Raw genomic sequence first — 16,678 nt, forward strand, 5'->3', positions numbered from 1 at the left:
AAAGGTCCAAATCGTACGGTGGTGAATTTAAAATACCCTATAGCAAAATAACCTTGATTTGTGGGGGGGGGGCACCTGAGTTTTTGGCCCGGGGCTCGGTGGCCATCTTTGGAAACTACCAAACCCGAACAGTTCTGAAAACTAGACACCCGGGGGAGTCCAGGGAGGTATGGCATGCGTGGGTCCCCCAATGTTTTCCTACCCAGAATTCCTTGCAAACCTTAAAATTAGGTAAAAATATCACTTTTCCAAACTTTTTTGCGTGGGATCTCCGTGCCGGCAAAAATGTCCTACCACCCAGCATTCCCCTTGTCCTCCCGAGTAAAATGATACCTCACTTGTGTGGGTGCCCCAAAGCAGAACAGGCTAAAAATGAATTTAAAAAAATGTAGTATTTAAGTTTGACAAATTAAGCACCCCACCTTAGTCATAGGCCTTTGGCCCACCAACACAAGTGAGGTATCATTTTACTCGGGAGAACAAAGGGAACGCTGTGTGGTAGGACATTTGTGCCGGCAGGGAGATCCCACCCAAAAATGTAAGGAAAAGTGCGTTTTTTAACCTAAATTTAAGGTTTGCAGGGATTTCTGGGTAGGAAAACATTGGGGGACCCACGCATGCCATACCTCCCTAAACTCCCCCGGGTGTCTAGTTTTCAGAACTGTTTGGGTTTGGTAGTTTCCAAAGATGCCCGCCAAGCCCCGGGCCAAAAGTTCAGTTGACCCCCTCAAAAAAAAGATAGTTTTACTAAAGGTAATTTTTAAGTCTCCACCGTTCGAATTGGGCCTTTTCCTGTTGCAGCCACTATGCCTACCCATGCAAGTGAGGTACCATTTTCATCGGGAGGCCTGGGGGAATGCTGGGTGGGAGGTAATTTGTGTGAGCCCAGTGATGCCTCGCTTTCCCACACAAAAAAGTGTGAAAAAACTGATTTTTTTTCCAGCTAAAATTGAGGTTTGCAAGGGATTCTGGGTAAAGGAACGTTGGAGGATCCACGCAAGCCATACCTCCTTGGAAGCTCCCGGGTGTCTACTTTTCAGAAATGTGTGGGTTTGGTAGGTTTCCCTAGATGGCCGTCTAGCACGGGGCCAAAAACCCAGGTAACCCCTCTTGCAAAAGCTGGTGGTTTTGACATTGTCACCATTGTCAAAACCTCCAGCTTTTGCAAGAGGGGTTACCTGGGTTTTTGGCCCCGTGCTAGATGGCCATCTAGGGAAACCTACCAAACCTACACATTTCTGAAATTTGAGAGCGTGCGATTCTTGGGACAATATTATATGGAAATTGTGACAGACAATTTCAAGTTTGCAGGAGATTGTGGATAAAAATCAACAATAGAATTTACCAGAAAGACATGACCATATACTTCCATGCTTTAACAATATCTAAATTTAGTAAGTTATTTATAGCTATAATGTACACCTTAACAGAGTTACTCAAAAGTCAAACATTCAAGCACGGCTATCTATTCCTCAAAGACACACACATACAGGTTGGATTTGGCACGAGGGCGAGTGATGGTTCAGTACATAAAATTTTATTAACAAGATATTTCAAAAAATGAAATGCTCTGTCAATAAATAAATGCATAAAAACCGAACCAGTGACTCGCAACTCGTGAGCTGTAAAGCCACGACAAGGCACCAACCGTTTACAGGCCATTCACGCACCTTTCATACCTGATACCAACCAGACCATTGACACCACCCGGAAGGAACAGCAACAAATTACAACAATCACATTAAGGGACAAGGTACACACTACTTCAGAAAGAGATAAAAGACAAATATTACTGCACAGCCATCTAATCCGCAAGCACACACACATACTGGTTGGATTTGGCACGCGGATGAGTGATGATTCAGTACATACAATTGTATTCGCAAGTAATTTCACAAAAATGAAATACACTGCGTATAATTGAAAGTATGATAAACTGAACCACTGACTCACAGCTCGTGAGCTGTAAAGCCACGTCAAGGCACCAACCTCTTTACAGGCCATTCATACACCTTTCGTACGTGTGACACATACAAAACATTCACGCCGCCAGCCACGGACCCATCACATTTCAACACTCACACCAGCAGACAGCGCCATTCAAGGGCCCATCACTTTCACACGCCCACATTTCTGACATTGCAACTACACAAAATGATGGACTGCGTGGAGTGTCACTCAACTAGCAGTGTGTGTAGTGACCAACAGAAAGTAACTACTCACACACCGCCAGCCGAGCGCCAGTCCACCCACACCACCATCCAAGCACCAGACCATGCACACCGACAGCCAAGTACCACTCCACGCACACCGACAGCCAAGTACCACTCCACACACACCACCAGCCAAGCACCACTCCACGCACACTGCAAGCCAAACACCACTCCGTGCACAGACAGCCAAGTACCACTCCACGCACACCACCAGCCAAGCGCCACTCCACACACACACCGCCAGCCAAGCGCCACTCCACGCACACCACCATCCAAGCACCAGACCATGCACACTGCCAGCCAAACACCACTCGGCACACACCGACAGCCAAGTACCACTCCACACACACCACCAGCCAAGCATCACTCCACGCACACCGCAAGCCAAGCGCCACTCCACACACACCGCCAGCCAAACACTACTCCGTGCACAGACAGCCAAGTACCACTACACGCACACCACCAGCCAAGCGCCACTCCACACACACCACCAGCCAAGCGCCACTCCACACACACCACCAGCCAAGCGCCACTCCACGCACACCACCAGCCAAGGACAAATCCAAACACAACACCAGGCAAGCGCAAGAGCACGCACACCGCCAACCAAACACCAGACCACGTACACCGCCAGCCAAGTACCAGTCCACAGACACCGCCAGACAAGCACCAGTCTACAGACACCGGCAGCCAAGCGCCAAACCATGCACACCGTCAGACAATGGACACTACACGCAAACCAACATCATACTTGAGTTTTATTTTAAAAATAAAATAAAAACAAAAACAAATTGCAAATTGATACAAATCTACTAACTCGACAACTACATCTAAAAAGACTACACAAATGCAAACTTTGAAACTGAACAATAAGTTTTAAAGAATAAAGACCAACCAGTTCACTTTACCACTCATTGATACTCCCAAAAATTATTTTGCGTGTGGTACAATCTAAAACAAGCAGGTACTCACAGCCCGGGGTTTGAAGGGCAGTCAGGGCAGTACATACGAACCTCCTTCTGCAAACCTCTTCGCCAACAGACTCTACATCTCCGACTGGGAAAGTCTTTTGAGGTTGTAGGAGGAATTGTATCAGGAAAATGGCGATCTTTCAATCTGGCAACATCCTCCACCACTCCAACTCTAGGAACACTTGCATGTTCCACTAAAACAAGGCTGCCTATTACAGATTCCTGAAACTTTACAAAAGTCATCTTTGACTGGGGACAAGATTTCTGGAACACAACAAAAGCATTAAAGGTTGCCAAGTGGAAAAGATGGATAGCCAACTTCTTGTACCAAATGTAAGCCTTACGAAGAGCAGCATACGGTTCCAACCTCTGATCCACTCTGTCAACACCACCCATGTGCCTATTGTAGTCCATTATGCACACAGGTTTGCGCACTTCTGCAACCTGACCCCAAACAGTCACCGGTTCAGTGCTTTCATCATGTATGGAAGTCAACATGTAGACATCTCTCCTGTCTGAAAACTTCACAGCTAGAAGCTCCTCACAACGCAATGCACTGCACTGTCCCCGAGCAAGCTTTCGACAAACAAGTTCTTTTGGGAAACCTTTACGGTTTGAGCGGATTGTGCCACAAGCAACAGTGTCCACTTTGGCCAATTCCCTGAACAACCGCACACCAGTGTAGAAGTTATACAAATGATGGCCTTTGTTAAAAAAATCCACGACCAAGTTCCCACACAATTTTCTCAGTCACTCCAAAAGTCGACGGACAACCAGGGGGGTTAATCCTGGATTCCTTACCAGTGTACACCCTGAAATTAGAGACATATCCAGTCTCACTGTCACACAGCATATACAGTTTGATTCCATAGCGTGCCCTCTTACTAGGAATGTATTGCCGAAATACCAAGCGGCCCTTGAACAACAGCAAAGACTCATCCACTGCAATTTCTTTCCCAGGATAAAAGATCTCAGTAAATCGATCAACAAAATGATCAATGTCAGGCCGAATCTTGAAAAGACGGTCACAATCAGAATGATCTTGTGGCAAAGCAAGACTATTGTCAACAAAATGCATCATCCGAAGCAGAAGCAAATACCTATCACGACTCATGACTGCCGGAAATATAGCTGTTGCCATCAAGGGACTAGTAGACCAATATGAAGCCATTGATGGTTTCCTAATCAAGCCCATCAAAAAAGTTAAACCCAAAAACTTTTTCATCTCCTCCAAATTTGTGGGAGTCCACCGGGTAGCTCTAGCGTGGGGCTTAAGGATGGCACTGTTCACCCTCAAAACAAATTCAGCATACAAATTAGTCTGCTCTACAATCTCTGCCAAAAACACATCATCCATAAACAACTTGAAAAAATCAATAGGCAAAAAGTTTTCAGTGTTCACCCTACACCCTGGAACACCAGTAAATTCAGGCAATGCCTGCTGCACCATGCCTGGTGCAACCCAGAGGTCAGAACTTTCAACGTCAAGTCTTGCAGCCGCAGGCTGCCGCCCAGCTGCCTCTTGTCTCACTACACCAACTGGAAGTCTAGCAGCCCCAGGCTGCAGCCCAGATGTCTTTTGCTGCACTATTGGCACAGCAAGGTCCTCCGCAACCACAGGCACATCATCCACACCAAAAGTAGCTTCATCAGCACTCAGAGTGTATTTATCATCAGATGAAGCCATGTGTAGAGAAAACTCACTACCTGAATCTTCACCTCCCACCTCTGGCTCAGAATCAGAGTCAGTCTCTGGACCATGGTCAGAGGAAGAATCAAAAAGCATTCCAACAACTTGCTGAGCAGTAATCCGGCGGCTAGCCATTATCCTTACAAATAAAGGAGTCTGCACAAACAACTCAACAATCCCAACACTGTGCAAAGTAAGATAAAAAATTTAAGCCTTTTTCACAAAAATCCTATATTTAGAAAAAATATACAATTCACTTACAAGACACAACTACACTCACCAGCACCTACTCTGCAAAGACACAGCAAATAGGCAACGATATCCCACTAGAAAGAAGAAAAAAAAACTTACATCTATAGAAGGACACATCAAAAACAAATGCAAAACATGTTTTACAATCACAAAAAATAGAAACCAAACATACTCGTATTACTACACACTTTGCAAAATAAACAATTACATTACAATTAAACAAAAAAGAGGTCACTTACCAAACACATGCAACTACAGAAACAGCAGAACAGAACCACCAGTAACGAAACCGCACACTGCAACAATCTAAAGAGAAAAAAAAACAATACACATTAGAAGAAACAAAAACAACACACATTACAACAGGCTATGTCACAGGGTATGTCACAAATGGGGTGTCTGTCCCCAAGGGGGGAAGATTATAAATCATTATAAACGTGGGCCCCCTGGAAGCAACCCTACGGAGGGCAGAGAGGCCAAATAAAGACACGGCAGAACATACTTTTGAAAACAAATGGGCCCAAGGAAGCAACCCTTGGCCAAGGGGTCGCTCCCTATAAAAAAAAAAACCCTGGAGTCTAGTGGGCTTTTCTATCCCCCCCTGGGTCCAGAAACGGTAAAAAAACAGCCGATCTGCCCCCAGGGGGGGCAGAACAGTCTACAATATTTATAATGCCCCCTGGAAGCGACCCTTGCCCAAGGGGTCGCTTCCTTTATAAATATAATTCAATCCCTGGTGTCTAGTGGGCTTTTCTGCCCCCCTGGGTCCAGATGCGGCCCAAAAAACGGCCGATCTGCCCCCAGGGGGGGCAGAAAAGTCTAAAAAAAAATTAGGGCCACTAGGAAGCGACCCTTCCCCAAGGGGTCGCTTCCTTTTCAAATGTAAACAAATCCCTGGTGACTAGTGGGCTTTTCTGCCCCCCCTGGGTGCAGATCGGCCAAAAAAACGGCTGATCTGCCCCAGGGGGGGCAGAAAAGTCTGATAAATAATATGGCCCAAAAAGGAAGCGACCCTTGCCCAAGGGGTCGCTTCCTGCACAAAGAAATATGCCCAAACACAATCCCTGGTGTCTAGTGGGGCATTCCTGGTGCACGATCGCGACGCTGTGCGCGATCGTGCACCAGGAATGCCCTGCATTGGGACATCAGGGGAGAGGAAACACAGTTTCGGAAAGTCTTCCGCTGCCACCCCAGAGAAAACCACCAAGATCGATGCCCCAGGGGGAGGAGCGCTGGCGCTGTACTGATGACGGAGCGGTTCCGTCATCAGCACAGCCCAACCGACGCTGATAACGGAACCACTCAGTCATCGGCGTCGAAGGGGCTAAATGCCCCATGGTCGAAGAACAAAACGTCATAAGTGCCAGCAGCATTCTCAATCCCCTCTCAGATCAGCAGTTGCGCACCACCTGAAGCATTGCACACTAGTTATACGCTTTCATGGCTGCAGCCGGCGACGTGTGTTTTCTCTTCGTGACTGTGGAACGTGGGATGCATGCACGGACCTTTCAGTGCAAGGGGAACGTATCCGTGTGTATTACAGCCCAGCTGAAAGTCCCGTTTATCCACGTATTATTCTTCAGCGCCACTATTTATCACATTCAGCTATGATGAGTATGAAGCTTTAATCCATCCGGTGTGGGCATCTATTATCCAGCTCCGGACAATTTATTTCAGTGCAATAGACGGCTACCTGAAGAAGGCACGTATGCCGAAACGCGCGTAGTTTACAACTGCCGCACTGCCTCCATCATCTTCACGTCTATCGTATCTATTTATGAATTGTGTATATTTATGTTGATTTCTGTCTAATGCTTTACATGAACTTAATGAATTCAAAAAGACATATGGTTATGAACTAAAAAGTACATCTAATTATGGACTTCGTATAAAATTACAAAATAAATATGAAGAAGAGCTCCCCATGTGTCAGGAGTTTGATTATTTATTTGATTGATGTGATTAGCAGCACGCACTGCAAGCTGATGCCAAAACAAAAGTGAAAGCAGGCCATGCTAATTACAGCCTGTTTCCACTTTTGAACAGTGCCGGTGGGGAATAACGCGCAGCGATCAAGATTATAGAGGCAGCTTTGGAAAGGGGACCATGTCCACTTTACAATACTGTCTCTTCCTGGTGGATCTCTGCTTGAGGATCATTTGGGATATGGAGTCCCCAAACAGGGATCCACTCCACTGGATAACAGGGCCTATGTTTGGGGGCACCCTTCCAACCCCTCCCCCACCCCTTCCGACAGGTATAGGCCTGTGGTCTTTAAAGCCACAGCAGTCTTTCTACCCCCCCCCCCCCCCCCCCACCCCCAAAATCTCCTTTCACGACCTGGTTGGGTGGATAGGGGATGTTTACCCCTTAGTCAGACTCCTTCAAACCCTGCACACTAGAACACCAGGGAGTGATGTCTTTACTGTTTTGGAGAGGGTAGGCCCCCACCCTCTAGTCATGGGATAGTGACCATAACTGTATTTCTGCCTCAGGGTGGGGTGGTTAAGGGTGTTTATCCCCTGTCTGCCCCCTCTGGGGGCTAAGGCTAACGTTTCACTAGATACAAGAAAAAAATGGTCAGAAGAAAAAATAGGTGTGGGGGGTCTGCCTGTGTCCCCATTAAAAACGGGTCCAACAGTTGCTCTTCCCCGCCCACTTGTAGCAGATTGTGGGAGTTTACCCCTAATCTGCTCGCCAGTGGAACAAAAGGCCCACTAGGCCCCAGCAGAAAAAATTGTCATAAAAAAGGCGTGGGGTGGCTCACTCAGGTATATGGCGGGGCTCTCTCCCCAGAAGAGAAGTTTACCACAATTTTGCCCTCAGGGGAGCAGAAAGCCCACTACTCCGTGAATATATTTTTTGCTTTAGGGAAACAAAAATATGGGATGTGAGTGGGCCACCCTGGCTGTGGGCATATCCCCACCCTTAATTCCCCAACAGTCTATCTGCCTGCCTGGAGCATCCACATCGCCAGCAATGGGACATTTTGATTCTTTTGAGCATATTTTTTACATATGAACCAGCAGAGTAGGGGGTAAATCAAAATGTCCTCCTACTTGCCATGATGAATTGCTGCACTATTAAGGCTTCATTCAGTTCGCACGCCTCCCAGGGAAACCTACCAAACCCAGACATTTCTGAAAACTAGACCCCCCAACAGACAGAGTTCAGGTTGGTGTGTCTTGCATGGGTTCCACGTTTTCTTAGCCAGAATGACTTGCAGCCCTCAAGCTTTGACAGAAATCACACATTTTTCTTATATTTATTTGAGGAAAATGTCCAGAATCTTTGCAGATCCGTACTGTTCTTCCCACCAAGCATTCTCCCACTTCTTAAATGGTACCCCGCTTGTGTGGATGGAATGGGTTCCCGTAACTGGAACGTATGAAACCATCATGGCCAAGGACTCTCATTTGGTTCTGGATATCTTTTGTGGAAAGAAGTTCTGAAGGCCTAAGAGGGAAGTGCCCCAAATGTCAAAAGGGCTCAGCATTGGGGTGAAAAAGTCTCAGCAGCTAAGGCCTTAAAACGGGTTCAAGATGTATACATTTTGCTCCTTGGTTTTTATGACGTGGGCCATCTTCTTTTTTTAATGAAATGCACATAGAATTACTTTAAGGTACCCTGTAGCTATTCTTTATTTTAAAAAAGAGCTTTTTTTTTAAAAGAACAATCTTTTACCAAAGTTATTTACGGTCCGAAGATGGGCAGAACTGTCTATGATTTGACTTGATTAACAATATTTTCGAGGAAAAATATTGTTACAAATAATGTTCCTTCCTTTATATTACTGAGACTCCGCTTCGATCCCAGCCTTGTGCTTATCTGTGGCTTTTTCAGAAGTGCAGCTTAATATTTGTATAAACGTGTTCAGACTAGACTTGTTATGGGGGTGGCAGTGGCAACTTCCTCATAGTCTGCAATTATATGTGGCACCACCCGCTTCTTTGGAGCTGTGTTGTTGGATGGAGAACTCTATCATTTACATTGTTTGTTTAGATCTATTGTAGTTTTCTTAAAATATGTTGTGCTTGTTTAATTCCAGCAATGGCCATAATCAGAAAGTTCATATGCACATGGTGGATCTGATGAGCTCTATCGTCTGTGAAGGTGATACTGTGTCACAAGAGCTCCTAGATACAGTTCTTGTAAATTTGGTTCCTGCACACAAGGCAAGTCCTGATGATGATGATGATGATTATTATTATTTTTTTGAGAAAAATGTTGTTAAAACATCTGTACAAAAGTTAACAAGATAACGATTGGTTCAGATGCAAATTGTTTTGATGTGGCAGCAAGTCCTTTAGAGCCCATAGTCTCTCAATAAATGTCTTAAGAATGCAGGCACAGAGACACCTAATGTTAAACCAGCCTGGAATGCTGATACATTTTAGTGGGAGAGCCAGATGCCCTTCCTTGTTCAGCATACAGCTACTTGTTACTGAAATGTTTTTACTCTGTGTGCTTCACTCTCCCTTAAATCTGATGGACATCGTACCTTTCTGACCTAAATAAATTGTTTATGGGAGTTGTCAGTGATGTAACTAGATCTGATATATGGGGGGAGTGGGTGGGAGGGGGGGCGGTGAGGAGATTTTAGACTTCGCAATGCGCATATATAACTCCTAAGATGCATACTTTCATAGCCATTTTTAAACCATTGCAGCTTATATAAAATACTACGGTCTTTGAAGAATGAAGTGGAGGCAGCATTTAGTGATTAATCTTCTTCGTATCAAGGATCCAGGTCCTCTCTGGGGCATGAGTCTGTATTGGCCCTGCTCTTGCATGAGCCATTTGGGCAAATGAACTCCAGTGGTTGTTCTTCTGACGTATCCCCATTATGTACGCATTCCAGTATCTCTGCACATGTCTGTGTGAAGTGCATGACTGAGGTGGAGTTTATTGATGTGTTTCTCACCATGATGAGTTTAGTTTTCTTAAGTTTTGTAAGCTCACTGTTAGAAATGGGGTCTCTCGTTGGCAGAGGTATGCACTCTGCCAAAGTAGGGACCACCACTCTAGTCCGGGTAAGCTAGATACACACCAAAAGATAACTTGTTCTCACCCTCTGGTAGCTTGGCACAGAGCAGTCTGGCTTATTTATAGAGGCGGTGTGTAACGTTTTTGTGCAACAAGCGCAAAGTAACAGTGAAAACACCACAAAAAGACATCACAAAGGTTTTTAAAAAAACAGACAGTTTATAAATAAATCAAGACCAAAACTCCAAAATCCAATTAGTAGAAGTGGTGTTATGAATTTTTAAAATAATAATAAGTGTTTCTAGTCCTTGGAAGCTATAAGCACTTATGGGTGTTATCTGGTCGTTCTGGACCTGAACAAAGTCAACAGTTCAAGCTGACCGCGATGGAGCACTGGCCAGGAACAAGAGCCACACAGGCCAGGGGAACAGAGTACCCTGATCCTGGGACACAACAGGGAGATGCAGGGTGCAGATGAGCGATGCGTCTATGTTGAGCCCACACTTGAGGTGATGCCTTGAGTTTCTTCACGCAGTGGCGGCGATATTTTGAGTCTGTTAAGCGAAGCTCCAGTTCAAAGTACTGTGGTTCTGAATGCGATGCGCTGGCTAAATCCACGCTGGAGAGGTGATGCGTTGATCTTCTCCACGCAGTGGCGGCGATGCGCTGGTTCTACTACATGCAGACTGGGGATGCGTTGGTGTGTCTGGTGCAAGTATCTGGGTCTGTTTCCAGTGAACCAGGCACAGGAGCAAGGGTAGAGACTTTGATAGCCGCGAGTCTCAAGCAACAGGAGGCAAGCCAACAAGCCCTTGGAGATCACTTCAGTCGCAAGGTTGACTCCAGCTCACCTCAGCAGGGTCAGAGCGCAGAAGGGCAGCACAGCAGAAAAGCAAGCCTTCCTGGTCAGCAGTCCAGCAGAGTGTCAGTTCTTGGTGCAGTACAGCAATTCTTCTGACAGAATCCAGTTGTAGGTCCAGAAGTGTCTGGTATGGAGGGGTTACAGACCCAGTTTTTATATTCATCTGTGCCTTTGATGTGGAGTTGACTTCAAAGAAGGGTCTTTGAAGTGCACAAATGTCCTTTTGACCCTGCCCTGGGTGATGTTGCTGTGTCGTGGTACATCGTACTGAGGCGTTTTGGATGCGTTGTAGTCGATTGATGAGCTTGGTCGGGGCTCCCATGTAGAGGGTGTATCCGTAGTCGAGTCTGCTGCTGACGAGGGCCTGGGTGACTGTCTTTCTTGTATCTGTCTGGATCCATCTGTAGATCTTGCGGAGCATGCAGAGGGTGTTGGAGCAGTAGGAGGAGATGGCATTGACTTGCTTGGTCATTGAGAGCGTTGAGTCGAGGATGATTCCCAGGTTGCGTGCGTGGTCGGTGGGTGTCTGGGCTGCCCCCAGTGTCGTTGGCCACCAGGAGTCGTCCCAGGCTGACGGGTTGGAGCCGAGGATGAGGACCTCAGTCTTGTCCGAGTTCAGCTTCAGACGGCTGATCTTCATCCAGTCGGCAACGGCCTTCCTTCCTTCATGGAGGTTGGCTTTGGCGGTGATGGGGTCCTTGATGAGGGAGAGGATCAGTTGAGTGTCGTCGGTGTAGGAGATTATGTTGAGGTCGTGCTGTCGGGCGACATGTGCGAACGGGCCATGTAAATGTTGAACAGTGTCGGGCTGAGGGAGGATCCTTGGGGTACGCCGCAGATGATCTCGGAGGCAACGGAACGGGGGGAGGCGGATGCTCTGCGTTCTGCCGGAGAGGAAGGAGGTGGTCCATTCCAGAGCCTTGTCTCGGATCCCTGCGGCGTGGAGGCGTGTGCGTAGTGTGCGGTGGCAGACGGTGACGAAGGCGGCGGAGATGTTTAGGAGGATGAGTGCTGCAGTCTCCCCGTTGTCTAGCAGGGTCCTGATGTCGGTGGCGGCAGTGAGGGCGGTCTCGGTGCTGTGGTTGCTGCGGAACCCTGACTAGGAAGGGTCCAGGATTCTGTTCTCTTCGAATGTCTGTGGTGCTGAATACCGAGGCTGCGTAGCCTTGATTCCATCTTGTGCCTCTTTCATCCTCCATCAGACAATCCCTATCACTTTAACTCAGGCTTTTGTGTTCTTTTTTCATCGCTGGTTATTTTGTCACTGTATTTTTGGCTTTCTGTTCCTCCTTTCCTGCATGTTTTTTTTGTTGCTTTTCTTTCCTTTGCTCTGGATCAGTCTGATGAAAAAAAGTACAGGTCTCCAAAAAAGAGTGGTGGTGGGCCCCCACCTGCAAACAGAGGCTCAACTTAAGCACTGGTGTTATCAACTGTGACACACGATCATGAACAGTACATAGTGGAATGGGAGATTAACTTAGAAATTTGAAAGGGATTAGGTTTTGCGCCTTGAGCACCACAGTCCTGGCAAGGGAATGGCTTTTGGGCACACTCTGACCTCAGGGCTTGCTTGGCTCAGTCTCGAGCCATGTGTAGGGGGCACTGGGTGTGGAGCCTGGCCCTTCGCTACCAAACCATCTGCTTAGGTGCCAATGGGTGCAGGAAGCAGCTTTTGGGCAAACACTTAGCCTAGTCCCCCTCCCCTTAGAGTTGAGATCCCCACGTCTCATTCATTTGGCTTGTGATGCGAGCAATGGATGCTCACTATGTGTTTAAAGGGCATTTTGTGCCCTTTTTCTGTGCTTCTCAACCACAGAGCACTGCTTTTTGCTGTGTACAGTGACATTGTACATAGTGCATAGCCTTTAGCACACATATCCCCCTACACCTCCATCCCCAAATAAGAGGCCACTGTGCACAGACGTTGTTTTTAGCAGACACTGCAAAGGTCTTATGTTTCCAAAGCCACTCTGTAGATCTTTAGCCACTCACTATGGACAATGGAGTGTTTCCACTCTTTCCCTTGGCAAGGCCACCGAGGTGTATTTCCTGTGGGCATGCTTGTGGCGCATCCCTTGGGCAGTATGAAAAGGGTTTGAAATTCCAAGGCCGGGGAGAGGTTTGAATTAGATAATAGAGTGTGAGGGTGACACTCCCCTTACATTCGCACCAGGTGGTTTGGTGTTTGGGGTGCTGACATATCATTCCCACTCTTGAATAAGACTGGAGGAGAGGTTAAAAATGGGGTGAGGTTAGGTGAAACGTTACATGTCCCTTCCTGGACCTTTGCAAAGCCAGGCAGCATTTTGTATCGCCAATGGAGTTAACAGACACTTTTGGGGGACAGTCAGCAGCATGTACGCTCCCACACAATCCTCTTGTTTTTTTATCAGGGCTCTTGCTCACTGTTGTTTCCCTCACCGCATGTTTCATTATCGAGTTCTTGCCCTGAATCATAGAGGTATCTGGATGGGCTCAACCTTGAAACTCGAGGGATCTCTTTGTCTTCTGGAGGAATCTATTATTAAAATTGGCTCGTGGTGTCCTACAATATTACTCCATGATTTGAACCAGTTTATGGCCTCCCTGCCAAGGTTAAAACCAAGGGTTGATGGTAATGTGGGAAATAATATATTCCTGCATCTAAGGTTACATATTTCGGCCTACTGGTTGCTTGGCTTTCATCAGGACCGAGTAGTCCAAAACCTACTTGCAACTGCATTTGAAATGATTTAAGCTGTGCCCCTTTACAACCAGTTCTGAGGTTAAGAGAAAAAAGATATTCATATTGCTAGCCATCACAGCTATTGTTCAGTTTTCTGCGACTTATCAAGTGAACACTGCAACAAAAATGTTTGTACCATGTGGAATACACCATGCTCTCTCATTCAGTATTTGGTCTGAAAGGCTACTACTTACTCAAACGGAATATGCTGATGTAATGCAATCGTTCGTAGCATGCTGTGTCTGTGTATCCCAAAACTTTTTTTTTTTTTTTAAAGTAATCCGGGTGCCGATCCAACCTTTGTGAATTTGCAGCATGCAGATGCAGAGCCAGAACGCACAAAAGCTTTCTTATTTTCTTGTGTCGGGCTGCATAGGAATGTTGGGAGGTATCGACCTTTTATTCACACACTGCAGAGAGAACCCAAGGTAAACCAATGTAGTTAAGTTTGTTTAAAAAAAGGAAAAAATGGTCTGAGGGCTGTACTATACAGCTCCTCCTAATTGGGACATACTTCATCAAAGGTCTCAACTCAGTGCTATTTCTTGGTCCGTGGCGTCTTCCGGGTCACGTGACTCCCTCTGCCCCAGTCATACCATATAACGACGCAAACCAACATCTTTCGATTTCAAACCTGCCAACTCGCACGAGCCACCGTGCGCCTCACGATTTCGGTTCCTTTGACACGGCCCAAAGCCCCGCCCCTACCTTGATCGCCAGCCACCCCCCGCAGAAGCACTTTGAGCTTCAGAGGTAATTGGACTTAACGCTCTGCCCCCTCGTTTCACACGGCGAATTTTATTAGGAGTTTGGATGGTCTGGGATTATGTTGCCTCTCTGCGTTTTTAGCCGAAATGAGGCATTTTTACTCTAGTTAGTGGGTGATTTATTTATGTATTGTCATTTACTAGAGCGCTGAGATAATTACTTATAACACCTCTGCATTTACTTCTTTGATTAGCACTTTGCACAGTAATGCCTCACATATGTTAATCAATGCGTCTAAGTGAAATTCAATTTGTTGCACTTCCATGGTTTGTATCTAACCATACATCATTTAACACAAAACTGCTGTCCTGGTCAATTGCTCTTTTTATCTTCAGTGGTTGCTAGCTTCGTGATTGACCACTAAAGGTGCTTGGAGCAGGACCACTCTTTCGATATTCATCGAGACCCGTGGAATATCTTCGTTCATGCCCTGGATATGGGTGCAGAGGTGGTGAAGCCACCTTTGCTTCCTCTCAAATAGTACTCTTTCAGGGTTCCTTATGTTTCCATCCAGTTGTGGGGTGAACGTATGGTGGTGAAGCACTTTTTTCGCTGCAAAGTATATATTTTTTTCAACGAAGGGCTGGTGTTTGCTTTCCGCTTTACGAATGCAGCAGCAGAAAGTGCATCTCCTGCTTTGGTGCAAGATTGTTCTCTTTTTTTTTTTTTTTTTAAAGAAATTGGACTTTTTTTATTAAAGCATTAATAAGCTACACTCTGATCAGCATTTGTAGATTGCGCAGCATGCTTTTTACCTCACAGAATAGTAGCCTTTTTCCATTATCTCCATTGCATTATTTATTCATCTTGATATTTGCAATTAAATTCAGGGGAACCAAGTTGGCCAGCCTCTATCAAACTTTTCAGTGACCTTCAGCTAATCATTTTTGTACCCCATTGTACATCTGGAAAAGTTTTCTAATCAGAAGGTTGTTTTCTTTTGTTTGAACTTTATCATGACTAGATGTACAGTGTGACGTATGCATGGGATTTGGACAGAGTCATTTTTTCCCTAATGTTAAACAAATGAGCCAAACCAGCAAGCGCATAGCACCAAATGGAACCACGTTATACTGGCCTGCTAAATCTAATTCACTTTTATTCAGCCTTTTGTCCTATTTTTGCTGGGAAACTTCCCTTTGGAGGTTTTCATGGGGAATTGTCTTATTAGGTCCACATCAGATCTTTGTAGAGCCTGGCCTCAATGTGATCCTCTTTATTTATTTTTGAATAGATATGCCCTACAAAATGGTGCTTCTGTGTAGGTCGATTTCCGTTATATTCCTAGTTAATTTAATTTGTTATAAAGGTTTTATTACAACTGTGCTTTCTTTAAAGATCTTGGCTATCTTAACTTTATGGAAAACCTTTTTCCTGCTTAGAATTTCCTCCTGTCCCAAAAGATTGAGGCATGAAGTTAATCATGACCACGTGGTCTAAAGTACTATGTTTAAGTTGAACCCTTTGCTGGAAGCCTGGGTCTGGATGGCATTTTTGATTTAGAAAGTTCATCTCTAGAACATTTTCTTGTTGAATATTGCAGACATTTGATTAAAAGTAGTAAGCATCAGTAATTGTTTTGTTTCTTAACTACAGTGAGTTCACATCCAAACATAGAAAAAATAGCCATTTTCTGTTAAATTGTAGGTTGGGCATTAGCCTAGAAGTTTTAATTTTACTAAAATTATATATTTTACATTGTTATTTATAGGGGCTTTCATGCAGACCTCTTTATACTTTGGTCTATTATTGTCATTAAAATTTTTCTTTGGGCCGTCACAACATGCAGTATAGGACGCTTGGCTCACCCACTCCAGCCATTAGCTAACTTCACCACGAGTGACTGCATTCTGCTCTTTCTCACGGAGCACTCCGCAAGCATGTATGCTTTTTGAGACCCCAAAATATTTGGGCTTTTAGGAATTTCTTTTGTATTGGCTAGGACACTACATCTCACCCCCAACAATGAAGGTTTGCAAAAGCAATGACAAAAGAAAGCCAAAAGAATGCCAGACCTTTGGGCGTCGCCAGTGCTTTTTTATGTACAGTGGGGAAAACACTCCTTCGATATTGACTCAGCAAGAGTTTCCTAAATCTTTTTTGCTGTTCCTCCTTCCAAATACCTTAAAAGTAGGGCCAAAGTGTTCCTGTGCTTTCACCTTTTGCATACTGACAAAGTAAATCTGTACTTTGTTCTGTTGAACATTTTTA

At 45.5% G+C, this 16,678-nt stretch overlaps 1 protein-coding gene across 2 annotated transcripts in view; it reads left to right on the forward strand.

Moving 5' to 3' along the window:
* Window positions 1–16,678, forward strand: part of PDS5B (PDS5 cohesin associated factor B) — a 772,752-nt gene that overhangs the window by 69,835 nt on the left and 686,239 nt on the right. For both annotated transcript variants that reach the window (XM_078657163.1, XM_078657161.1), the window contains exon 6: window positions 9,175–9,301. In XM_078657163.1, coding sequence (XP_078513289.1) covers window positions 9,175–9,301 — 127 coding nt within the window. The remainder of the gene's footprint in view (window positions 1–9,174; window positions 9,302–16,678) is intronic.

This window comes from Lissotriton helveticus, chromosome 8, assembly GCF_964261635.1.
Source record: "Lissotriton helveticus chromosome 8, aLisHel1.1, whole genome shotgun sequence".
In the NCBI taxonomy this organism is placed as follows: Eukaryota; Metazoa; Chordata; class Amphibia; order Caudata; family Salamandridae; genus Lissotriton; species Lissotriton helveticus.